General features: G+C 40.5%; 1 protein-coding gene across 5 annotated transcripts; it reads right to left on the minus strand.

The window, feature by feature from the left end:
• Positions 1-3,369: 3,369 nt before the first annotated feature.
• STIL (STIL centriolar assembly protein) lies at positions 3,370-23,229 on the minus strand. Of its 5 annotated transcripts, none has more exons than XM_081195350.1 (17): positions 23,212-23,229; positions 20,678-20,746; positions 18,364-18,468; positions 17,396-17,511; positions 16,387-16,574; positions 15,712-15,959; positions 14,406-14,489; positions 14,121-14,207; positions 13,208-13,355; positions 12,231-12,340; positions 12,004-12,115; positions 10,086-11,153; positions 9,376-9,538; positions 8,408-8,624; positions 6,706-6,901; positions 5,925-6,181; positions 3,370-5,000 (listed from the first exon to the last, which is right to left on the minus strand). In XM_081195350.1, the coding sequence occupies exons 2-17, from the start codon at positions 20,710-20,712 to the stop codon at positions 4,181-4,183; spliced, it is 3,954 nt and encodes a 1,317-aa protein (XP_081051476.1). In that variant the 5' UTR covers positions 20,713-20,746; positions 23,212-23,229; the 3' UTR covers positions 3,370-4,180. The 5 variants fall into 5 exon arrangements, with proteins under 5 accessions (XP_081051476.1, XP_081051478.1, XP_081051475.1 ...); XM_081195352.1 differs by lacking the exon at positions 23,212-23,229 and adding an exon at positions 22,625-22,882 and having other exon boundaries at positions 12,016-12,115; XM_081195349.1 differs by lacking the exon at positions 23,212-23,229 and adding an exon at positions 22,725-22,881.
• Between the last annotated feature and the right edge of the window lie 386 nt (positions 23,230-23,615).

Consider the following 23,615-nt stretch of genomic DNA (forward strand, 5'->3'; position numbering starts at 1 on the left):
AGCGAGTAGGGGACGACGCAGGAGCAGGAGTAGACTTACTTTGTGTTCTGCCACTTAGCTTTGGGGAGCTGGCTTCAGCCTGCTCTCCTCAGACTATTTTGGACTACACGGTGCGACTCAGGAAGGCAAGGCTGATAGTTTTAGGAGACTGTTCTGCATGATGTATTTGAGATCATCATGCTGTTTACACTCAGACGAATCAGTTTGGAAGAGTTCCACCGTATGAAATACAACCTCTTGGCCTTTTATTTACGTCCACACGACACACCAACTACAGGCGCTATGCTGCGAATCTAGAGGCGCCCTTGTCCTGTGAATCCGATTCCGACTGGGTCCCTCATGAAAATTAAACCCGAAAGTGGCAGCAACCTTAAAGGAATGGTCGTCTGCCCCGTAAAAAATATGCTTTCAGCCAGATTGGCTGGAAATCATCCATTATCCTTCTTAATACAACATATATTGTTACTTTCCAGCTTCTAGCGGGGTAGTCTCCTGCCGCAAAAGCCAATGAAGATTATTGTGGCACCTTAAAGGCGAGCACATTGGTTGTGACATAAGGCTTGGTGGAGTCCAGTCCAATTCATCATATCAGATGCACTCAGTCCACTAAAGCTTATGCTATAATGCGTGGTTTTTATGGCCTTCTCTGCGGTAGCCCCTTCGTTTTTGGAATGCTCCCCAGGGAAGCACGCCACAACTTTGCTATCATGTTTTTATCAGGTATTATTGTAGATCTCTGACATTGAGAGATCTTTCGCAACATAAAATTACAAAAGGAAAAACATTGGATTGGATAGCTCAGTTGATAGAGCATGAGACTCTTAATGTCAGAGTCGTGGGTTCAAGCCCCACATGGGGCAAATAATTCCTGTATTGCAGGGGGTTGGACTAGGTGACCCTCGTGGTCCCTCCCAACTCTACAATTCTATGGTGATATAATAATACAGTGGTACCTCTGGTTACCTACTTAATTCATTCCGGAGGTCCGTTCTTAACCTGAAACTGTTCTTAACCTGAAGCACCACTTTAGCTAATGGGGCCTCCTGCTGCTGCCGCGCCGCCGGAGCACGATTTCTGTTCTCATCCTGAAGCAAAGTTCTTAACCCAAGGTACTATTTCTGGGTTAGCGGAGTCTGTAACCTGAAGCATATGTAACCTGAAGCTTCTGTAACCCGAGGTACCACTGTAATGAGAACAGAAACAAGCCAGCAATCTCTCCTCCCACTTCTATCGCGCTTCTTATCTTTCTGAAAGTGGCTGACCGAAAGGGGAGAGACTGGAAGACGGAGCAGCAATGAGCAAACGTTAAACGCGGGAGTCCGTCTGTCAGTCATCCGGACATCAAGGGGGAACTAGGGCTTCGTGATCCAGGCAAATACTGTACAAATAGCCCGATCAGCAGATTAGGCCCGCTTCCTTTAGACGCGAGGATTTCCCTAATGATGCTGCTTCAAGGGGACTCAGCCGCCGCCTGACGTCTCTAACCCAGGCTCCAAGATCGGAGGAAGGAGGCCGAGGAAGAGCTTTCCCCTCCCCAGGGAGGCCGCTCACGACGCTGCTGGGAAGCCAGGAAGATCAGCCTCAGAGCAGTCACGACTTGTCCGCCAGGCCTGTCCTGCACGCTGCATCCGGGAAACACGAGCGCCACTTCCTCTCGCCAGAGAGGAGAGAAAACGAAGGCGGCAGAAGGACGCGATCGCGGGATGGGGATGAATTAAGAGTCACGTCTCGCCCTCCTTAACCCGGCACAGATCCTAAGAGAGCTCCATTTAGGCCGGAGGGGTGTCTGCGTTCCCGTATGACCTCGCCACAATGGGCAAAAGTAGTGCTCCGAGCATGTGCAGAGTGCTGCAGCCTTGTCCCTGAAAAGTCACATTTGGGCACTCCCAGAACTTGCCTGCACCGCCTGGAGCTGCAATATATCTTGTTATACAGAAGGAACCAGCTGGCACATGGTGACTTGCTGATCACCAGAATTGTGAGCTGGTACAGTATGCAGTAATATTTCAGCTTTAAGATGCAGAGGCAGGGTGGGGTCTGTCAGCATATCTACAAGAAGCCATGATAGACTAATCAACACATAATCTAAGCTTATATATCAGTGGTTAAACACTTGGCATCTTAACTGACCTCCTGCCAAACTTCCCTTTGGCAGGGTCTTCAAACTCCCATTACACTCTACAAAACACTCGCTACACATTTCTTGGGACACGGGAAATATGCAAGAAAAAGGCAATGAGGCATCTAAGAACAGCACAGATTGGGGTAGAGGAACAGGCAATGTCAGTGCCAGAACAGATGGCAAACAGCAGTCTTAATGGAAAAAGCATCTCTCACACCCCTCAACCATAGACAACTGTTTCATGCATCAATATTCCAGTCTCAGCCATAATAGGGCTGAATCTCAGGTGCATAAATGTTGTTGCCAGAGACTTCAGTCCTTTTCACATCCATGCTCCCCATCCCAAAGGGGCAACCTCACTTTTTTCGCACTATGGAACACAACTTGGAATACAGGGCCAGAGGTAGTAGTGAAAGAAATTAGAAAAAGAGAAGGTTCTTTTTACACGATACCTTAGATAAGGTATTTCTCCACTGTCTCAAAAAATATTTTAAATATGGGGGAATACAGAGGAAGGAGAGAATTAAGTTGCCATAGGAGAAAAATGAATGTGAAAAGTGCATGAAGGAAAGGAACAGTAAAAGACGAAGATGTGCTGGTGGGGTAAAGCTTATGGAACAGATTTTGCAGAAAAGGGGGGAAATACAGCCAATGTCTGTATTTAGCTTGAGGAAAGCTGAAGTATGGAACTCCCTGCCAGAGAGAAATTGCTGTGGCAAAGAATTCAGTAATTTCCAAAGAGGGACTGGATATCAATAGTTGACAGCTAATTACAGTGGTACCTTGGGTTACAAACACTTCAAGTTACAGACTCTGCTAACCCAGAAGTAGGACCTTGGGTTAAGAAATTTTCCCCTAGGATGAGAACAGAAATCGTGCAGCGGCAGCAGGAGGCCCCATTAGCTAAAGTGGTACCTCAGGTTAAGAATGGTTTCAGGTTAAGGACAGACCTGCAGAACAAATTAAGTTCATAACTAGAGGTACCACTGTATATCAAACTCCACCTAAATTTTCTAGCTTGTTCTGGCCCTGCATTGCCAATTTGTGCCTAGTGGGCTTCAGTAATTTTCAACTTTCTCAAGTGGCCCTAGGAAAGTTTGAGAACCCTGTTTTAGGCAATTACCAAGAGTCGTATGTAACTTCTGCTAAGCTAATATAATGGATTTCCACACCACATTCAGCAGTCCCCAGTCTGCATATACCAGCAAAAATATTATGAAGTGAGGGACATCACTGTGCAATAATGATGGATATCATTCCAATTTTTTTATTGGAAAAAACAATGTAAAACAGGCTAAAGGACCTGAAGGCCTTCATGAAAGATAATGAATTAAAACTATTATGGTAACACACACAGAAATAAAATAAACCAAATTTAATTTTTAAAAACCCTGAGTATAACAAGTCTGCATATTACAAGTGTAAAGTACATTTTATTTAGACATTCAAAAAATGTTAATGATTTCAAACACAAATAATAGATAAACAGTTCAGCAATTTATCCAGCATTTGTTCTTCATTTTCATACTACAAGACAAAAAAAGATAAGGATGACATTGGTTGACCTTGTTTTTGTTTCATGATCATAGTAAACATTATGAAATTTTATTTCAAATTTGTGTAAGAATCAGGGCTGTCTAATGAAGTGCATTACTCCAATGCTTGAATGGACTCAAAAAAGGTTAATGCTTTAAAATGAGTAACCAAAATAATCTCATCCTAAACCCCCTTTCCACTTCAGCATTGATTAAGTTGCCAAAGTCCATTTTACAAAATTCATACATATGTTTTAAAAAGTATGTCCCATTACATATATATTTGCTGACCTTTAAGAGCATAAAGACACATCAATAAACATAAAGGTGCAAATATTTATATTTGAGATAACAGCCAAGCCATCACACCAGGCACACATTGAACCCTTTCCTCCCATTTAGTTTATTGCCAAAACCACTTGAAAAGAGTTGGTAGCTTCTTGATTAAATTGAACTACAGAAAACTGGTTCAACTTGTATTGAAAAGTCCTGCAAGGTGTTGGTTGCCAATAAATCAGACAGGTTAAAATAACTTGGGTAACTGTCTGAGTTTTTGTACATCAAGGAAAGTACCCACTGAATTCATGTTGTCCACTTGTTTTAAATTATCAACAATAGGAGCTGGATGAGTTTCAGATACAATTTGATTATCTAGATTCTCTTTGTCAGGATGCTGAGTAAACTCTGCTTTTCCAGGTAGAAGTTTCATTTGGGGGTTCAAGTCTTTAAAAAATGGATACGAACTCTCATCTGACTGGTGAAGGATTCGAAGTGGAATGACTGCATTTGTAACAGTTCTTAATATGGGGCCCTCTGGATTAGACAGATGAGTACTAGATAGTTCAGATTCATGATTTGCTGGATTAAAAGAAAGTCTCTCACTTCCTCTTTCATAGGGGTCTTTCTGGCAGCTAAAGCCATCTAAAATAGGGTTTAAATTGAGTTGCAGAACCGGTTTTATGTTCTTTCCTCTACTGTAGTCAGTCTGTTCTTCCTCTTCATCATCACTGCCATCACTGCTTTGCAATAGTCCATACCTTTTCATGTACTTCTTGGTTGCAAATGACATATTGCTTGGGGAAATTAAGCCAAAGCCCACCAAAGTCTTATCAGTATTAGTGTGCAAGAGAGTCTGTACAGATGAAGCCATAGAATTTTTTTGGCTTGTGTGACTCAGAGAAAGCTGTGACAGTTGACTTTCACTTAGGTACTTGAGTGCAATAGCATTTGCTTCCATACTCAGATCTACTCCATTGGGAGTTAAGCCACTCATGCCAACATTAGCAAAAGAGATGTAGTTTAGACCTGGGACTACAGCTTCAGGATTAATACAGGCCAATATGCTAGAAGAAAACAAAGAAAAACAAGTTATTTTAACTTGATGCAAGTAAGTATACAGGGTGTACCTTATTCTACCTGCTTGTAGCCATCAGGTCACAAAATGTCAATGTTAAAGACAGGCCATCTACTAGCTAAGGAGCTGAGGACAGTATTTAAAGCTTAGATTGACAAGTCAGTCTTTGGAAGCCTAGTTCTGACCTACAGATATAGTAGCTGCTAACTATGGATTACCAACTCAGACAACATTGATAAATGCTTTTTGGGTCCTTTGGAAACAGAGTGCGTGCCAATTCAAACTGCCAATGCTTATATCCAATGCTAATCCTACACAGAGTAGAAGCATTCAAATTAATGAACCTAAGTTACTCATGTTATTAAGTTACTAACTTTAATGGGTCCACTCTGAGTAGGACTGGGATTGGTGAAGTAGACCCCTCCCACATAGGTCAACTTTGACAGGTGGAAGGGCTTCTCTCTCCTGCTTTAGATTATGTTCTTGCCTAAATGCTGAGTTACATGATACATAAGTGTATCAATGCATATTTTAGGATACAATGCACTTAGAAATGCATATTTAGAAAGAGAAAAACCAAAATCTTCATGCAGATTAAAACGACTTTAGATTATTGTGGGATTGAGACTGAATAGACTTCTGAACATACACATGTGAAACTGACAAGCACGAAAAGGACACCAACATGAATTGACTGATCTATCCATCCCTACCCACAAAAGTCAATATTTTTGGCCCTTTGGAGTATGGATATGGGAAACCCTCCAGATGATGTTGTCTACAACTCCCATCATCTCTGAACACTGACTGTGCTGCTGAAGAATATCCGATTCCCATCCCCACTTTAGAGGGATGAAGCCATTTATAAGCTCAGTCAGACTTTTTTGTTCTTTATTTAGAGCGATCTTTCTACCTGGCATTCTCTACTTTGTGTGCACTGTTCATCATCTTGTCAGGAGAGTCAAATTTTACTCCAAGGTTCCTCAGTTGTTTCAAGGTTGCATTCAGAACAATATCTTTATCACTCAGGAGTGGATCAGGATTGACTGAGCCTCTTCTTTCTGTTTTGCTCATTTTTGAAGCTGTGGTACATTCACTGCTGGTAATGTCCTTTTGTACTGAGGAACTGTTTTCTTCAGAAGATTCCTTCAAGAAGTGGTTCACTTGACCCTAAGGAAACGTAGAAAGGAAGGTACAGAGAACTGTAGAAAAAGCTAATCAAAGCTATAGGATATTAGCAGTCTTATACTTAGCATGCTTGGGGATAGTTTTGTATGTCAAGGCCAATCAAATATTCACAGAAGATCAGAACTTTTTTCATAATGAAACTTCATTTTAGATACTCAGAGTGAGTATCTTTTAGATACTCTGAGTATGACTAAGTCATACTCAGAGTTGGCAAAGTACGACTTAGATATCACCCCCAATCATTGCACTCTTAAATTATTGTTGTGCCACATACTATTTGAATTAAAAGATGCACGAATTACATCTTGAAAAACTATTCTGGCATGCAAAATATCAGAAATGCCTACTATGGACTGTAAACGAAACATGAAGGCTCAATAAACAGTTGGACAACACAAATCTGTTTTTTAAGAACTGCATTTTTTTTAAAAATAAAGCCTAGTAGCTTCTCTGCTAATACCACTAAGGAGCACTGGGTTAAGGAATGATACACTGAAATAACTTACCAATATATCCTGGTAAAACTTCTGGTCATCTGGTGGGGCATTTGGAAGGTAAGTGATAACATGCTCAATATTTTGTTCATTAACTGCTACTAAATGACTGTCAGCTCTCTCTGATGGGCTGGTCTGCATGCACATGCTAACACTTTCATTCATTGTTGAAATTGGGGGAAGTCCTGAGTCAGCATCTGGTCCACTACTAGAAGTAGAGAATAGTGAATTAGTAGAGAAGATTCAAATGAGTTGGTTTTGAACAGAAGTGGGAAAGTGGGTCAATACTAGTGTGAAGGCTATAAAATGGGATGGTCATTATCAGCAATGCCATGGCAAAATGCAAAAGCTGTATTACGATGAGTATTCAACCATATTCTACACAGCAAGTTGCAATAACTTCAATAACGGAGGAAAAAACAGCACTACGTTGCCGCTTAAGTATACTCTTGTCATTCCCAAACCTCAAGCACTTCTTTGATGAAGAAGTTTCGACCTAAGCAACCAAGTTAGCAACACCTGTACATTTACTGCACAGTAAAGAATTATGCAGAGTCCCTTATTTAAATAAGACAATGCATATTTGCAGATCACAACAAGATTTGCTATTTTAACAGCTAAGGCTAGAAAGATGGATAATTAATGCCAAAATGCCTGCTAGATCATCAAATGACCTGAAGAGCAACATAGGTATTAATGGTATTCAAATAATGCAGCTGAAAGTAATCACTTGTGTATGTTGAAAGAGATAAGATTAAATCATGTACTGTCATTACAGGTTACCAGTTACTGCCAGAGAAGTGATTTTTCATCACTCAGAACATTTTTGAAAGCTCAATATGTGAAAAATCGCTTTTAGCAACTGGGATGCAAGCTTCATCAAGAGATTGCTTGCTTGATTAAAGCAAGTTCTGTATGCCCATGACTTGTTTCTATAGTTTGAGATCCTAGCCATCAGTAAAGCTGCACATGAAGATGCAGTGAGGCAGGCATGTTCTTTTTTTTTTTAATTCATCGCCTCCACAAATAAGCAATCCATTTTTACCCATGAAAAGTGAAGTTAGGGTTGATTAATGGGGCTGCTGCACTGTAGCTGCCACTTAACTCAGTCACTAGCATTTCAAGCAAGTTGTCTGCAGTATCTGGTCATATAGGAGGAAAACATCTGCTATAGATGCACAACTTTGAGTGGCTGTAGATATATTGTAGAATCTTTGCTGATTAATTCATTGCTACAGTCAGTGTTCTACATGGTTTTAGTGCTATACTGTTTATTTAAAACAGTGAAAATAATACAAAGTCAATTAGACTCACTTTTTTTGTGGGGGAGGAATGAAAATAGCCTTTTTGAAACCAACCCAAATTCTTAGAATTAACATTTTAGTTCTGACAGGTGACAAACACACGTAAAATGGCTTGTTCTGAGGCTAAGCAGAGAAATACAGATGTACAACAAAACAATCATTAATGAGAGATTACTGAACTTAAGTGAATAATACAAACCACTTCAGCTCAGGCAAACAAGGCTGCCAACTGGGGTCAATTTCTTCTACAAATATGCATTATTGTAGGCAAAGGGAGGGAACTGAGGCAAACCAATGTGGAACTGTATGCCTCCACCAGTGTACTCCTGAAAGATCAGATGGGTTTCACACAACATAGTATATGTAGGTTATTAAAGTATGGGGAATTTAAACGAGGGTTGTTTTTTTACCGGAGTCCAGAGGGTTGACTAGCTCCTTCTACAAGATGAATACTATCCACAAAACTGGGTATGTCAACAGCATTTAGTGAAGAGGCAATGCTTGCTTGACTCCTGTTCTTCTCAGTGTTCATAGAAATATTAATGTCTTCATTGGATATTTCAACATCATCTTGTTTCACATGCTCATTTTTATTTTCCAAAGTAGCATTCCACATCAAGCTAGCACCTAAAGTAAAACAGGAAGAAAGCCTTGGTTGAATTTAGCTAGGCTGGTGGCACCACTCTCTGTCTCTGCATGTATTGTGTATTCTATCCCAGTCCCAGATGTCCATCAACTTCATGTGTTATAGCAAATCACTGGTACAGCTTGTTGCAATTACTAGCAGTTCGTTAATGTGACACTCAGTGTTTAAGTAACTGAAAATGACAAATATTAGCAGTCCTCTCATGGGCAGTTTCACAACATGATGAGCTTGTGCATTTCATACAAATTTGGTAATCTTGATAATACCAGTTTTGGACTCTAGCAGCAGCCATCAAAACAAAAGTAGTTGAAGTCACAACACACTGAAGTGTGATTTGAGGCTGTGACGATCACATTAGTAACTTCTCTTTAGCAAGACAAGATCCACTGCACTAACCCCCCCCCCCACAACTTTAACATTTGAACACTGCTGCGAGCAAACCAACTCAATCACATTAATTATTCCACAAAATTTACAGTCTTTCAAGCAATTAATATTCAGTTCTCAGTCATACTATACTGTATTGGAATCTACCATGATACAACAGTCTGGGTACAGGACCCAAGTTTGTTAGCAGAGTGGATCAAATAGGAAGACAGCACAACACTACTGGATCAAATAGGAAGACAGCAGAGCAGACTCTGAACAGCTAAAATGGCGCCCATGTCAGGTATTTTCCCACTGCTGAGTTATACCAGTGTAACTTCAATAAGGTGTACAATAAACCAATACCTGTGCTCACTGCAATGCTGACACTTTTCTTCATGTGTAACCCTGTGGATGATTGGGTTTCCATGGCAACAAATTCTAGTTGCTTCTCAGACTGTATGCTACTGTTTGCTATAGTTTTGGTTGAGCAGGGCTGAAGAGTTTGTGCTTCTAAAAGCCGCTGAATCTGTAACCATGTAAGATCAGTGTTAATTATACTGCCAAGATAATAAAAGTGGGAGAAGTAATTAGTAAATATCACTGTCATATCAATTTGTCTCTTATGAATACAGAACTAGTCTTTCTTTAAGATGATTAAATGCAGCATCTTTAAGTCCTCTTTATATAAAAATGCAACACTGCTAACTGTAGAACGGAGAAAAGCACATATTGCTATTAAAACAGTTGAGTTTCATTAATTAAAACCTAGTTGGTTTCTATTCTGCACTGAACTTAATTCCAAACAACTTAATGGCTCACTAAATTGACTAGTAAACCAGCCAGCTTAATTCTGAAAGCATAGCTAATGAGCTATGTGAAACTGTTAAAAGACATAGTATTAACCCACTACATATTTCTACTAGGCTCTGAAGAGGCCACTTATTAACAGACAAGTACACAAGACCAAAGTTGTAATCTGATAATATCATAAGTACCATGAGTGTAAAGACCATGTTCCTGTGATGAACCTAGTAAATTCTAAGCACGTACACAATAGATTTAACCCAACAAACCTGAGCTTGTAGTAGTTTGATCTGCTTATCTTGTTCAGCAAGAATTTTGTAAACATCTGAAGGTAAGTTCATTATTCCATTATTGGGTCCCAACTTTGATGCATGAGTGTGCACACAAGCCGGATACACTGCATGTGATTGTGCACTGCCAGGGTCTGAAGAAGAACTCTTTACTGTAGCTGACATGTCATCATTATGGGGGCAAAACTTCCCCATTATCCCATGATGGCCAAGGTTCATAGGGCTACTTGTGGGACACACTGGGTTGCAGCAAGCATCTATATATTCTGTATTTTGATGAAACATTAATTGTGTACTCTCCTGGGAACTACTTGACTGGATTTCAGGTGTGTGACCGGAACCCACTGTAGACATCCCTTGCCAAACATTTGTTGGACTGTATTGCATATGGTCACGTAACTGGCAGCTGCAGACACAATGGGGACAGCAAGGTGAGCTCTGAGATGGTATCCGAAGTTCCATGGGTCTTCTCATGTGTGGAGATGACAAAGCACAGCTGTGCCAGGAAGGCTGGGAAACTAAATGAGATTGTTTAGAGTTAGATCCTGAGGGTCCATTAAAAGGAAGCTCTCCTTTGCTTTGTGTAGGCTCATTATTTGCCAAATGTTGTTCTGGTGTTCCAAGCTGGTGGGAAGAGGTGTTGGGAGAGAAACCACTACAAGGAGTTGAAGGAGAAGAAGAGGAAGAAGACCCAGAGCTCTTTCTCGCTTGAGATACAACTACACCACAGTTGGACTGCTGTTGTAGTGGAGGTTTCTTTCCATTGGAAGATTTTAAAACTGAGTTTCTCTGCTTTATCTGGTTTGGTAACTGCCTTGGAGAAGGCTCTCGGGCACAGAAACCCAAGCTTTGTTTCCCAGAATCACAGCTCTGAAGTTGGTGGGGTGGATGCCCTATGGAACATGCCATCTTAGCAGGTTGATGTCCCAATGAAGGTTGGGGTTTTTTATCCATCACCATGACATTTTTGGATGTTGACATAGATTCTGTAGAGATGCCATCAAACACAATAGACAGTTCAGGAACTGAAGGCTGGATCTCTGTCATCTGGAAACGAGGACAATATAAACTTAAAATACGTGTTGATCTATGCATTTCTTATGTTACCAATTTAATTGGAATGTTCCTCCCCCACCTGAGAAACTGTTGTAGCAGCTTCCACTACACTATGGAGAAAGCAGACATCACTATGTAAGTCATACCCCATTGTAAAGGAAACCTACTTCTATCAGGAGACCTTTAATAAGATATTATCCCAAGTCCTGCCAAAATAGGAGTCCTTGTGCCATGTTAATAGAACCTCAAATATTGATACTATACATGTACTGTAGGCAGATGCACAGGTGCAAGTGTTTCAAATGGAAAGAAAAAGCTATTGCAGAAAAACACTGTTTCTATTTTGTCAAAGTGCATAGAAGTCTCTCTATAAAAACACTGCCAGCACAGTTATTGTCTACATCAAGAGACAGTCATTGGTTCCATCTTTAGCTTAGGAAGCAGAAAAATTGAAGGCAATCAACATTTGAATTCTTAAGAAGCCTATCTATACAGCTCAACCATTATTTCTTCTTCCTCCTTCAATGTGCTTTTAGAGGACCTCCCTAGTAAATTAAGTCAAACAATGGGGCTATGGGTCAGCTGGTTTATTTGGTCTACATGCTTCCCACAGTAGAATATGAAGTCTCCTTAAGAGGTTTCTTTATAAGGTTAATCTGAAACATGTACTTGCAGCAATAAAGGGTTAACAGCACCACAGCACAACCTGGTGGTATGAGCATGGAATACAACTATCCCGGCAGCACTGATGCAGAAGCTGAGTGCTTAAGAATTCCTACCAACTACACAAAGGTACTGATATTTTCTCTAAAAACCTGAAGATACTAAATCTTGGAGATACCTGCTGACTCACTGGGTGAGGACGGGGAAATGGTCTTGGGGATGCATCCTCTTCCACACCAGAGTCATGATCACTAACAGAAAGTTTACTAGCTGAGGAACCTTGTGATGGGCTAAAAAATAAATAAATCAAGTTTTGAGTTTTGTATTACATAGAAAATATTTTGATTGCATAATAGAAAACAAAAATGTCTGATTAAATGCTTAAGTATTTGAAAAAGGTCTCACCTGCTAAAGGAAACATTCTTTGAAATTTTACTGAAGAACTCCACTTCTGCATTTTTATTTTCTGAACTTAGTTCAAATTGAATAGGGTATTTATCTGATGGCTCCACGTTCTGAAATGAAGTAGATGTAGTCAGTAAGCTCCATTTAACAATTACCACACAACTTATCCTAACCAAAGTCATGTAAGAACTCTTCAAACAAACCCTAGTGCTGATGCTACCTTCTTGCTTCCTGTGAGTTTTTCTATTCAGGGGACCCTGGACTGGAGTAAAGATTAATGTTAAACAGGCAGGTACTTAGTAGAGGTTAAGAGTAGAGGTTAAGAGCAGTGGTTTCTAATTGGTGGTCTACGGACATCTGTGGCACATACCCATCAACTATCCAGGACATCCCATTTGGGGACTGTGCTCTTACATGGGTCATGCGACTCACATGGGAGCACAGCCCAGAAGACACATGTTTGGTCTTCTGGGACATGTTGGTGCTGGGACATTTTCAAAAGTAGGGGGTCCATGCCTTGGCTTCTGAAAAACAGGGGGTACACAGTACTTAGCTGATTGAGAACCACTGAGGTAGAGGATAAATGGATACAGCAAATCCTCAGCTATAGCACCAGATCTAGTGTACACAAGTATTTTGGCACACAGAGAAATGAGCAATAATTACCAAAGGGAATCTGCCTGCTAGAACAAGCTTACCACATTCACAGTCCTGAACAAAAAGCATGGGCAGAGATATTGGAGTACTTATTTGCTTCCTAGTCCTATGAGGCTGTTCTCACTATAAATTCCTGATTGTTGCTTTAAAGCCATGCCAGTACCTGGCCTACACCTGACATCACATATGACTTCAGGGATGGGGAATGGTTAGTCAGGAATGTTTTGCTGGGCCACCTTTGCCCCTGTGATAAACAACCGTTGACAAGCACCCTCTTGTAACTGCACAGCCAACTTAAGTAGGGAAATCAAGCAACTTACTTTGAAGCAACGTAATGTTTCTTTGCTTGTAAGTAGCTGGAAACCTAGTTTAGCATGTCCACCACAAGGAAGGCATTCATAGAACTCTGGATCTTTATGCGTCAGAGAATAAAGAATTACAAGGAAACTTCCTGATTCTGAAAGTACCCTTAAGAAAATAAATTAAAATACATTCATTAAACAGAAACAATAAATAAAAAAATCATTTGGCAATGTGATGTACTGAATTCAAAGGAAATAAATATTTTTTAAAAATTGAATTCAAATGGTAAAGCTTAATATAACAAATGCCATCAGATCACCTACAAGAACAGGAAGCAAAGGGGTAGTTCATATTTCAAATATAATTCAGCAATTGTGCTTTGTTGTTAAACTAAGTCCAGTTCATATATCTTCAGCAAGTTGCCCAGCTCACTACCTGAAAATTATATTGCTCACTTAGTTCTGGGGAGCATGTAATTCTGTTGAAGAAGCTATAAGGGCCAGCAGGTACAACAGTTTCCAATTCACAACCCAGGCTCAATTGATAGTGCTGCTGATCATCTTTGAATGGTTTGAGTCAGGTTATCTTAAACATTATCTCTTCCTACATTAATCTACTTAGATCTGACTGGGACAATCAAGCAATCTCCTGCTCCCTGATTTGTCCTGCTCTCTGATTTGTTTAATCTCTCTCTCACACACCCATTCTCTGTGGTTTCTGCTCCAAAATGGCTGCGACCGACCAGCAAAGTACAGAAAACCAAGATGTAAAGAAGTAAGTTGTTTGGATAAGTGAATCTGTGGGGCATATAGTGAGGTTTGGCCATAACTCTAAATGTGGATAAATGATTTTTTGATAGCGAGCTTGCAGGTGGTGGGACCTGCGTGTACTTATCATTTATTGAGAAAAGTTCATTTTAATTATTATCACCTTTCTTGAATTGAAGAGTTGAATAAGTAGTGCAGGCTGCAAGTCCAGACTTGCGGACTGTTGATGTGAGAGATTCCGCTCAACCAACTAAAGGAAGAAAAAAATAGGTTTGATGCTATAAGCCAGTGCATTCTCATGTAGCATATATATTTTACTCAAACTGAGTTATCCAGTTTAAGATTAATATTTCTGCAGTACATATTAAAACATTCTGCTTTTCTGGACAATGCCAAGCTCAAAGAAAGAAAAACAGAGGAAAGGTTCATACTTCATCTAAATACTTACATGCCAATCAGTGGCAAAGTATAAGCTTTGGGATCAGATTCAAGAACTAGCAGTAGTTTTCTTGTCTGGTCCATTGTAAGATAGCTGTAAATAAGAAAAAAAAATCCAAACTGTTTGAAAACCTGTCTCAGTCACTTGAGTCAACAAAAAGCTAGCCTTAAAAAAACCCCATAAAATCCTTCTGAGGATTACATTTTTCATTGGTCACAATCAGGCATGTTACTGATGCAGGGAACTTGTGAAATGCTTTTAAAATATTGGTTGTATCCAATGGTGCCCTTGTGCTAGAAAAAGTGCTTCTGCAAAGGAGGACACCTGATTTTCACTGACCCATCCTACACAATAAAGCCCCCTGTGCCTTCTCCCACCAATCTTCTGTGGGTTTAAAGGACCCTCAGCATAGGGTTGCAATTGATAGAAAGGGGATTGGTGAAAATACGGTGTCTTGTGGAAGCGCTTCCACTATCTTAAAACCATTTTATATCCACAGTGTAATACTAGAACTTAACACACAAGACATCTCTTATAATGATACACAAAACTATAGGTGGTATGTTCTGACATGTGTGTCAAGGAAAACCTGATTTCTAATACCAGAGTAGGCACACAAATTCAACCTTTGACTTATATATCAATTGAAAGAAATAACTGAACTTGTTTGTATAGCACCAGCTTTAATTTCAAAATCCAATAGAAACTAAGAGTCCTCTGTGTAGGCCAATTCTTACACTAGAGCTGTTGAGAAGTCTTCCGCGAGGTGGAGACACAATGTGTAAAAGCTGCATTTCATGTGACTTATTAAGTGTATTTTCCCCACTGTGTGGAGTTTCAATACCAGTCAACATACTATACTGACCAGCAAACTGTTCACAGGGTAACAGGCAATTTACACAGTAGACAATATTAGTGTGTTACAGACACTGTCTTAAGCTGCATTTTCAGCAGCTTCCACATGACAATAAATAAATCCATTCATGCTAGGCCAGTAATTTAAAGTGAGATGTAGAAGGTTGCATCAGTTAATAATACAAAAGAGAGTCCGTGTAATACAGCACAGTTTAGCTGTGACTGATGAAAAGAGTCTATAAATAGTGCCAGATCATTATATTCAAAACAAAGAAACTCCCCTAGCCCTAGTCAATTATATAGAAAACCTGGAAATCATACTGGATGATTTAAAGAGACTGGAAGCTACTTTCCATGTCTCCTTAGAAATTATGCATTGATATATCTTACTCCAAGACCAAATGAAACAATACAGACAACTGAAATTTGCCAAAGTGACTAGCAATGAAGCTTAACATACCCACATTTGCAGGTACCCTGAACTTGTGTAATGCTCATGTGGCTGCTCAGATTTCTAGCAAGAGCTGTAGGAATTATTGGAACAGAATTCACAGGAGTGTATTTTAAGGCATTGGCAAATGTAACAGCTGCCCAGTGAAAGTCAAAGTTTAGGTTGTCCATATCTTCTGTGGAATAAATGTGAACTCTTAAAGTCAGCAATTTCGAAGGTTCCAAAGAATCTTGACTGTTCAAATTCTGTTGCAGTATCTATAGGGGAAAATTATGTCCGGATTAGTCTCGGAAACAAGCATGTTAGCAGGGTTTGTTCAAAGTTTAAGAACAGCAATGGCATTCTTTTTAGGCTAGGCATCTAAACTTCTGAAAAGAAACTTAGCTGGTCAGAGCTGTGATATATGGAGATTATTTTATTTCCCCTCTCCTATAAGAGTGCTCCAGAGAAAAAGATGTGAGAGAGTGAAAACAGAAATAAACAGAAGGGAATGTTAAAGAAAAACAGTCGCCCTTTCCAAACTTATACTGAATAAAAAAGCTACACCCAGATACAGCTTTTCATGTCTAAGCATCTACCACTGTCCGGGACAAACTGAGAATAGCCAATGGATATTAACATAGAAAGACAGCAGCTATTCAATAAACAACCTTTGTGTTAAAATAAGGGTCCCAAGTTTCTTACCTTAAAAGCCAAGCTGAAATCTTCAGAATTGTGCACGATGACATCACCTGATGAAAATCCCCAAGCACTAACAGTACATGGAATCAAAAAATCTCCAGGAAGCGATGCTGTTGGTATTTTCCCCAAGCCACCAGTTACTTCACGACCCGGATCAAAACGATCTATTGTTAGTGATACACCTTCACCATCTGTGCCAGAGAAGTTAGGCAAGTTAGAATACATTCTATGAAGATGGCTCACTGATCCCAAATTTCACCAAGGCTTAAAACAAGACCGTTTGTTAGACTTATCCAGCACTATGATGCTCACTCACATTTCAAGGTTCACACAAACCCTGCCCAAAGTAATTAGACAGCTGTAATTTTGATGAAGTCTTATTTAAGTGATAGTCATCTTTGCATACAGCAGGTTGCTGGTTCAACATTTCCAGATAAAAGGACATAAGGTAGCAGAACAGAAGATATTTTCCTGAGGTTACAAAGTCACTGCCAGTTACAATAGATTAGTAGACCATTGAGGTAATACTGTAAACAGGTTTGCATGTACTTAAAGTAACACAAACATCAAAATGCAGAGTTCAGTGAAATAGTCATCAACATGCCATCACTGTACAGTGCAACCTCAGTTGTCGAACGTAATCTCTAGTTGAAAGGATCTCAAGCAGCAGGGTTGGGAAAGTCACCTCAGACCTTGAAGAGCCATTGCCCGTCAGGAGAGACAATATTTAGATAGAACATGTGTAACCAATAGGGTCCCCCACCCCGAATATTGTTGGATAACCAACATTGTGAGTGGCAAGGGTCATTGGAAGTTGTAGTACAGCAACATCTGGAGAAAGCAATGCTGATTCCACTGGCCTAGAAGGATCAATAGCCCAACAATGTAAGGCAGGCTCATGTTTACACCCCTTGGTATCATTCACAAAATAATCATGTTATAAAGACACACTGCTGTAAGGCTTATTTGTTGAGTCAAATAGAATGGCAATGGCCTCTAACAAGATACCTACCTTCATCTACTGCAAGATTTCCAATCAGAAAACATGTGAAGGGTTTTCTTCTACTCTGCCTAGCATGACGATGGGTCAGTCGCAGTGTTTTCTCATGCATTATCAGTTTAGGATTTCTGAAGAAACACAAATTAAAGTTTCAGTACTTGAGTTTACTATTTCTAAGTATACGAAGACTGATAGTTATCTCAAAGAATAATTCACTACTGCCACAAAATACAAATGATCCATGTTACAAAAAAAAAAGGAAAAGCAAGAATTGATGTGGGGAAAATTGGAGAAGCACCTTGAAAAAGTTGCTTAGGTTTGAAATTGTTCATTTATGTGTTATTAGTCCAAAAGCAACCATGATGCATTGTAATTATTTTTAGTAATTTTTCCAAGCTCAAATTTTGGATTTATTTTACTATATAGAAAATAGTTGAGTCAATCGGTTCTGAGTTGTTTATTGATTTTAAAAAACCATTACACTTCACTGAAATTATCTTGCTCCATGTATGGCAGAAAAATCAACTATGTCACTCTTGCGCCACATTACAGAAAGCACAAACTACAGTATTAGCCGTGGCTTCTTAGGGACACCTTTTTCTCCGCCCTAAATACAATTTGTACTTGCCCAATGTCTTTTCTTGGGGTGCTGTATGATTTGTTGTTCCAATGGGTAAAATTGAAGGAAAGCAGTTACTGGCAAAACTTTAATAAAAGCTTCCTTACAGTACAAAATTGTTCAAACATGGAACAGACCGCATATGGAGGTACTGGGCTTCCCTTTACTGGAAGTATATAAGCAGCAGGTAGTCATCCATCTGTCAATAATACTGCTGTTGCATCCTGCATTAAACAGGACTTGGACTAGATGACCTCCATGGTATTATAACAATTGGATTCAGAGTTGGAGGAAGAGTTATTGATAGATGAGTAAACAGTTCAGGGCAAGAAAAACTCTTAATCTATATGAGACGCCATACCTATAACACAGGTGAGAGACAATGCTTTCTCCAACAGGAGCTGGATTCCAAAGTGCACATTTTGATGCAGGAAAGCTGAAAGGCACCATTTTCCCCAAAACACCTCTGAAATGACATACAAATTTACTACTTTTCATTTGGGTACAGTTGGAGATAAGCAGAAGACAAGTTTACCAAATTCTCCAATAATAATAATAATAATAATAATAATAATAATAATAATAATAATAATAATAATAATTTATTATTTATACCCCACCCATCTGGCTGGACTTCCCCAGCCACTCTGGGCAGCTTCCAACAAAATATTAAAACACAGTAATCCATCAAACATTAAAAGTTTCCCTAAACATGGTAGGAGTGTGCTCCTTTAAGATGGAAAATGTAGGTTTTTCATATTCTCTTTAAATATATGTATTGCAAAGCAGTGGGTGGTATTCACCTAACCTTTATGCAGAGTAGACCTCCTGAAATGGCTCTAAATTAGTTATGTGCATTAATTTCAATTGGTTTACTCTGACTTAATTGAATACCACCCATTAACTACTTTTATGGTATTTTGCAAAAGAAGCCATTTCAAACAGAACACTTTCAGCTTAATTCAACCCAGTTGTAAGCAGCGCTGAATGTTTCATACACAAACTCAACTTAAAACTCCAGGGCATACTAGGACTGAGCTGAATAGTCTTTTTAAAGAATCATTCAAGGGCTGAGGAAATCAAATAGGTCCTCAAAAACGGTGCAATGGGAAAAAGCTTTGGACAATTCTGCTCCTTTTTGTGGGGTGGAGGGTTGTGTTTGCCTTATTTTACATTACAAGTTACCTGAGGGGAGCTTTATTTTTCTTTAAACACTATGTTTAAGTAGTGCAGCGCTCTAATGCTGTCTTCCACACTAGCAACAATTCCTGAGTTGCCCACATGGTCATGTCAGGAAATGCTGCCAGGCTGGGAGCTAACTTGCAGAGAGCTCTGGACTGCTACAAGTGCATGCAAGGCTTTAAACACATGTGGCACAGTCAATATGAATATCAATATGATTATCTCAAGGAAAACAGCCCACACCTCTGGTTTTCCCAAGCAACAGTAGCAAACTGGTGTAGAAGAGGGGAAAGGAGGAGGGAGTACACTAGCAAGTAATATCAACTACAGTGGTACCTCCGGATGCGAACGGGATCTGTTCCGGAGCCCCGTTCGCATCCTGAGCAGAACGCAACCCACGTCTGCGCATGTTACGATTAACCGCTTCTGTGCATGACATCATTTTGAGCGTCTGCACATGCATGAGCGGCGAAACCCAGAAGAACCCATTCTGTTACTTCCGGGTCACTGGAACACAACCTGAAAACGCTCAACCTGAAGCTACTTTAACGCGAGGTATGACTGTATCAGGAATAAACATGTACCAGATACATATTACTGTTACACACATAAACAAAGCCAAGCTACTGGAACATATCATGTTGTCTTGGGTTCCTTAGATCAGTGTTTTTCAACCACTGTTCCGCGGCACACTAGTGTGCCGCGAGATGTTGCCTGGTGTGCCGTGGGAAAAATTCGAAATATTTTTTTAAAAAAATAATGTCACATTTTCGCCCACTAGGCAGGCGCCGGACTGTGTTCCATCCGTCCTGGGTGGGGATCAGATCGGATGGGATCGGATGAGAGCGGACAGGCGGTCTGCTCTCATCCGATTCCCCATAGAGAGCAGCGGGGCTCTGACATCTCCCTCCGCGACGTTTTTGTTTGCCATTAAAGAAAAAAATATTAAACCATGCTTGAATGTCGGAACTGGTTACTAAAATTTTTGAATCCACCACTGATGTTAAGTGTTTGTGTTTATTTGATTTGTGTTTATTTGATTCCTATTCAAGAGAATTACTTTATATATAGTCAATATAGGCACAGAGTTAAATTTTTTAACATTTTCTAATGGTGGTGTGCCTCGTGATTTTTTTTCATGAAACAAGTGTGCCTTTGCCCAAAAAAGGTTGAAAAACACTGCCTTAGATGGTAGGGCAGAACCTAACTTTAAAAATTAAAAATAAAATAAATATCAGTGACACATTTAGGACTGAACTATTATAATTAACAAGCAGTGATACAATTTCTAGATATCCATACTTTTCAACGTCTTCAGGGTACTCTGTTCTATTTGCCTTTATAGTGATTGAGTCAGAATCAGGGCCTCAGGAAATAAACATAAAAACACCTGAACAAATAGGAAACACTGCTGACGTGTGACTTGGATCCCTCATGTGACAGGCTGTAAATCATATTCATATTGAAAGAGCTCAAAATTTCTACAATAATACCTTTGGTTTTGAGACACAGGTGAAATTAGTTCCATGAGGCTTTAAGCATCCGTTTGATCACTTCACCCTCTGAGAAAATGCAAGAACAGGAATAAGATAAAAGATACAGTTAAGTACCGTGAAGTAATCATGTCCGATACCAGTATTTTAGCATACTCCATTTCTGATATATCAAGGGAAGTTATTTATTGTCTAACTTGCAACCTCTAATCTGCAACCTACCAGCAACATTTTTTTTTCTAGTCAAATAGTTGTATCTTGGCTCTCAAGTTTTACTTTTACACTATTCCAGTGCTAGGTCTGGTATGCCCATGTACATAATACCCACGTACATAAAAACGTAAGAGCCTGCTGAATCAGGCCAATGGGCCATCTAGTTCAACATCCTGTTCTCACAGTGGATGAACAGTACACCTCTATCATGGTTATCACAATTTTGTGGAAGGGCTATTATTGACCATGGAACTTTTAAATAACAAGTAGTCAATGTGGTGCCCGCCAGGTGTTCTTGAATTACAAGTCCCATCATTCCTGATGACTAGTACTAGTCATTCTGGCAGGGGCTGATGGAAGTTGTAGCCCAACAGCATCCTGAGGGCACATTGGCTAACACCATTTTAAAGGCACAAATTCAATAACCATCTCATTCCCCAGCATAAGTTATTGCTACTGTGTTCTACTGTTTCTTCCAACTGCTCAAAATCACAGTTAAGGTGACTAACAGTCATAATTTAAAATTTATGAAACAAAAACTTTTGTTTAAAGTAAACAAGAGTTTGCTTTCAGAATAGAAAGATATCAGTATTTGAAAATCAGCAGTGAATGATTCTACACTCCCCCAAGAGTTGGTAGTCAAAACTCCATCCATCTGACCTGCTCATTTCTGCCTGCCCAAGATTTCTACTTTTTAAGATCACCATCACTTTTTATTGTGCTTCAGTGGTCTTTGGGGGCTTTGTCTATTTTGCCCAGTGAAAGAAGCACTGCACTCAAGAAAGCAAACAGCAATGCTAGTTCAAACCACTGCTCTCAGATTTCCCTCCCACCAGGTCACCAGAACCATCCCCCACAGGTCAAATACTAGTTGGCAGTCATCAGCTTAATCTGGTGAATTACCGGTATTGAAATCCTATTAAATTCATAGGTAGCCAGCAACCAAAAGATGGGCTAAAAAGTGGCAACCAAAAGTGGCATTTTTTGAGCCAATTCATAATCAAAAGTGATCAGTATTAGAGGAATATTAATTTATGAGCATTTTATATAACTGGGTGGCAGGCAACATCACCCTAATTTCAAATATTAACTGCCTCAATTTTTATGACTGCCCCCTCCCAAACCTATTTAATTCAAGGTTTGGGTAGTTTGTCTACCCATGTGCTAGTCCTTCTGGTGTTGTGCACTGCTACAACTGCCAGTATTCTTGGCATATGCTTTTATTCTTATTTTTGTATACTATTGTGCTATTTCATAATGGTGAGCCGTTTATACCTAATAATAATGATGATGATGATGTTGGGGGAAAAACCTTAATAGATAAAACAGCTGCAGCTCTGGATTTTTCCCAAGGCGATACACTGAAAAACATGGATCTGAGCCATGTTTCCCCCAACCCAACCTCCGCGTCCCAGCCCCTACTGCACCTCACGGCCAGGCAGAGGGCAGGTGGGGAGACGAGGGGACTTCACCTATTGAACGTCCACGAGGCCCACAAGCTGTGACAGAAAGAGACAGAAACGCTGATTTGCTCGTGGACACAGCTCTGTGTTTTTAAAGATGGGGGGCGGACATCTTATTTGAAAAGGGAAACACCTGGTCTAATAGACAGGCGCGGGTGGGGGAGCTACTTATGAGGGAAGCGCACAGGGAACCGAAGGGGCGGAAAGGAAACGGCGGGCGACGCGGGCAGAGAAAAGCCACCCAGCTCAGGCGCAGCGGTTCCCCACCTACCTCACGACTCCTCGCCAGAGCCCCCTTTTCCACGCGCCGCCAACGCACTCTCGGCGCTCGAGAGCCTGGCGCGGTGGCCAAGATGTAACCGAATTCCTACCTCCTCCCTGTTGTGGCGGCTCCGATGGCGGCACGGGCGGCCAATCAGCGATCCCTCTCCCGCGAGGTCCACCCAGCCAATCGCGGCTCGCGACCCCTTCTATTAATCGCTGACATCGCGTCAATCAAAACAGTCGTGCCCGCCCAGCAAGGTCTCCGTAACCAATCCAAAAGCCCTAAATGAGACTAAGGCCCGTTGCGCGCGCGCGGACCTCTTGTGGGAGGGATATTTAAAAAAACATGGCTTTGTTTTAAACGGTCGCAGCTAGGGAGCCATTGCGCAAGCGCAGAGTCTGAAAGTGGAAAGAGGAAGGGGCGTGATTCCTTTTGTTACCTTAGTGATAACAGCTTCGAGCGATGCTTCAGAAAGTGCTTGGGTAAACATAGCTGGGGGACGGTCTATTCAAGTCAAGCTTACATATAATCTTGTATACGTTTTCTTGGAAGTAAATGCCGCTATATTTCAGGGGATTCGCCCCAGTAAGTACCTCCGAGGGTCGTTGGTAGAACTACTCGGCATGTCTTATTCAGAGCGAAGTCCTATTTTCAGTTGGTAAGCGGATAGAGGATGGAAACCTAAATACATCGCAGCAAAAACGTTATTTTGGCGCCTAAAAGACGAACAGGTTTAGTGACATCATCTGCAGACTGGTCTACTTTCAGCTGATATATGTCATCCCCGGTTGCAAGATGCTTCCTCTACTACACTCTCACCTGCCAACTACAGTAGTTATGCATCTGAGGAAGTGGACTCTTGTCTACAAAAGCGGGAGGGGCCCACAATGCTTCGGCGTGGTGGTGCTTTGTCTTCCCAAACAATGCCAGCATAGTAGCATTTCTGCTGCCAAAAGTTTGCAAGCAATCGCAGAAAGGACAGAGACCTACAAGAAGC

The sequence above is a fragment of the Podarcis bocagei genome (assembly GCF_964188305.1).
Source record: "Podarcis bocagei genome assembly, chromosome: 5".
Lineage (NCBI taxonomy): Eukaryota > Metazoa > Chordata > Lepidosauria > Squamata > Lacertidae > Podarcis > Podarcis bocagei.

Excerpts from the sequence above, each read along its gene's own strand:
- STIL (XM_081195350.1), bottom strand. The coding sequence starts at position 20,712 with ATGGAACTAATTTCACCTGTGTCTCAAAACCAAAG. Across the intron at positions 12,341-13,207 it reads AAACATTACGTTGCTTCAAA|AACGTGGAGCCATCAGATAA; the intron begins GTAAGTTGCTTG and ends ACTTCATTTCAG. Across the intron at positions 11,154-12,003 it reads CTCACCCAGTGAGTCAGCAG|ATGACAGAGATCCAGCCTTC; the intron begins GTATCTCCAAGA and ends CCTCGTTTCCAG.